At 45.8% G+C, this 3,068-nt stretch overlaps 1 protein-coding gene across 4 annotated transcripts in view; it reads left to right on the top strand.

Annotated features, from left to right (window-relative positions):
* The window catches only part of ARNT (aryl hydrocarbon receptor nuclear translocator), a 64,781-nt gene extending 62,098 nt beyond the window's left edge, over positions 1–2,683 (top strand). For 3 of the 4 annotated variants that reach the window (XM_007460233.1, XM_007460235.1, XM_007460234.1), the window contains 3 exons: positions 503–665; positions 1,455–1,621; positions 2,594–2,683. In XM_007460233.1, the coding sequence (XP_007460295.1) occupies positions 503–665; positions 1,455–1,621; positions 2,594–2,683 (420 nt within the window). The remainder of the gene's footprint in view (positions 1–502; positions 666–1,454; positions 1,622–2,593) is intronic. The other variant, XM_007460236.1, reaches the window with a different exon arrangement.
* Positions 2,684–3,068: the final 385 nt, after the last annotated feature.

Below are 3,068 nucleotides of genomic sequence, written 5' to 3'. Positions count from 1 at the left end.
TATGCGGGCCTCTCACTGCCGTGGCCTCTCCCATCTGCGGAGCACAGGCTCCGGACGCGCAGGCCCAGTGGCCATGGCTCACGGGCCCAGCCGCTCCGCGGCACGTGGGATCCTCCCGAAACGGGGCACGAACCCGCGCCTCCTGCATCGGCAGGCGGACTCTCAAGCACTGCGCCACCAGGGAAGCCCAATACCTCTAGTTTTTGTATAACTTTACAGTTTATAAAATGCTTTCGGTTAAGTCATTTTCGTTTAATTCTCACAACTCTAAACGTGTACTGTTATTAATCCCATAGTTCTTTGTTTTTTGTGATTTATCACAAGTGTCTAAAAATAGTGTCAAGGGAGATTGGGAGTTAACTGGAAGAAATATACAATGGCATATAAGTAATGAGCTTGGCTCAAAAGAATCCAGTGATTGACAGTGGTAACGTTAACTCTCACAGGAATGGCCTGTGCAATAATATTAATGTGCCATTTGCTCTCTACCCCTTTCTTTTAGCAGGTGGCTACCCAGGCTACAGCCAAGACTCGTTCTTCCCAATTTGGTGTAGGCAACTTTCAGACTCCATCCTCCTTCAGCCCCATGTCCCTCCCTGGAGCTTCCACTGCATCACCTGGTGCCGCTGCCTACCCAAGTCTCACCAATCGTGGATCCAACTTTGGTGAGTTCAGACTAGAAGGAGAAAAATCACACCACTAAAGAGAAGGGATTTTGGGCTTCCCTGGTGGTGCAGTGGTTAAGAGTCCCCCTGCCAATGCAGGGGACACGGGTTCGAGCCCTGGTCCAGGAAGATCCCACATGCCGCGGAGCAACTTAGCCCGTGCACCACAACTACTGAGCCTGCGCTCTAGAGCCCGCAAGCCACAACTACTGAGCCCACGTGCTTAGAGCCCGTGCTGCACAGCAAAGAGAAGCCACTGCAGTGAGAAACCCGCGCACCACAATGAAGAGTAGCCCCCACTTGTTGCAACTGGAGAAAGCCCGCGCGCAGCAATGAAGACCCAATGCAGCCAAAAATAAATAAATAAAATAAATAAATTTATTTTTAAAAAAAGAGAGAGAAAGAATTTCGTAGTTAAAATGGCTCGCTTTTGTCACGGCTGTACTGACCTAATTATAGGAAAATGCAAGGTGACAGTCCATTTGGAATATAAAACATACCCACATGAAAAAGACTTTAGCACATATAACAAAAAGCATGTGAAGTATTATAAATTTAATAATATGCAAGTATAGTCTGAATGAGCAAAGGACTCTTTGGAAAGGGTGCCTAGAGAAGAAAAATGAATCTGAGACCAGGGTTTGAAATAGAAGAGGCATTGATTTGCAGAAAGAAGGGCAGAAAGTATCTAGGTAAAATTAATGATTTGCATGTGATAATATGCTAGTTTCTCCTCTCTAGTGGAGTTAGCAGATTGAAGTTGTTTATTCTTCCTTGCTGTATTTTTAGCTCCTGAGAGTGGACAGACTGCAGGACAATTCCAGACACGGACAGCAGAGGGTGTGGGTGTCTGGCCACAATGGCAGGGCCAGCAGCCTCATCATCGTTCAAGTTCTAATGAGCAACATGTTCAACAGCCATCAGCACAGCAACCTGGCCAGCCAGAGGTCTTCCAGGTGAGAGGGTGAACAGACTTCAGAAAACCAGAAACTGGGAGAGAGTCAGGGAGGAGAGACAGAGAAGAAAGCATGCATGGATTCAGGTGTTTGATTGAGGTTAGTAAGAAGAGAAGAAAAGAGTCAAGACATATAGGAATAGATGTCATTAATTGAAAAGATTGTGAACTTAGTGTGCTGCACAGCCTTTAACCAGACCATCGTTAGTGATGTGAAGCGCCATGTGAAGACATCAAAAAAAGTAATTTTGGCCCATTCACGGAGAACCATGTGCCCACTTGATAGTACTTTAGGTATAAAAATACTGAATACTGGGCTTCCCTGGTGGCGCAGTGGTTGAGAGTCTGCCTGCCGATGCAGGGGACACGGGTTTGTGCCCCGGTCCGGGAAGATCCCACATGCCGCAGAGCGGCTGGGCCCGTGAGCCTGCGTGTCCGGAGCCTGTGCTCCGCAACGGGAGAGGCCACAATAGTGAGAGGCCCACGTACCGCGGGGAAAAAAAAAAAAATACTGAATACAGCTCCAAAGGTCTATTTACATACATCCTGAGGGGACTGCAAGAGTCAATGGAGTAATCTCAGGTGGGACAAAGGAGGAGCTTAGTTGAAAACACAGGTCGAAAGGAGGCAAAACAAGGTTTTGGAAAACATAATAGGATAAGAGATATTCCATATGTATCCAGAGGGCGGTTTTATGAAATGTGACAAGCAGATTTTTCTCCTTTTGAAAATACTGAGGTCTAGAAAAGAGGAAAAATGTGGAACTGTAGGAGGAAGACAGAGAAGGAACTAGGAAAAAAGGTTGTCATCTGAAGGAGTCAGTGTTGCTAGGAGTAAGGACGGCTAAGAGAACTCAGCACAGCAGAAACTCTCTGGGGCCAGAGATGACAGTTCAGGGGAATGTTGGGAGGCAGCTTGATAAATGTAAAGGATCAAGGTGTGTGACCCAAACTTATTCTTTTTCACTTATTAGGAGATGCTGTCCATGCTGGGAGACCAGAGCAACAGTTACAACAATGAAGAATTTCCTGATCTAACTATGTTTCCCTCCTTTTCAGAATAGAACTATTGGGGTGAGGATAAGGGGTGGGGGAGAAAAAAAAGATCACCATTTGTTTTAAAAAAGCAAATCTTACTATAAACAGAATAAAAGTTCCTCTCCCTTCCCTTCCCTCACCCCTGATGTATACCCCCTTTTCCTTCTGACCTTTCCCTTGTCTTCCTTGTTTCTCTCTGAGATACTATTTATAGAAGAAATGGAGTGAATCCTCAAGGCTTTGGGGACCCTTTGAAAAATTGAGACTGGATAAGGTTAAGAATGCCTTTCCTTATGTCTCCTGACCAGAAATTTTGTGCAGAGATGATTTGTGCTGGGTCAAGGGGCAGGTTAGAGAACGTGGCATCCACTATTTGCCTTGGATACTATGGCTTATTTCTGGAAAGAAATT

Source organism: Lipotes vexillifer, unplaced genomic scaffold (assembly GCF_000442215.2).
Source record: "Lipotes vexillifer unplaced genomic scaffold, Lipotes_vexillifer_v1.1 scaffold209, whole genome shotgun sequence".
Classification (NCBI taxonomy): domain Eukaryota; kingdom Metazoa; phylum Chordata; class Mammalia; order Artiodactyla; family Lipotidae; genus Lipotes; species Lipotes vexillifer.
This window is presented reverse-complemented; position numbering and strand designations above follow the sequence as displayed.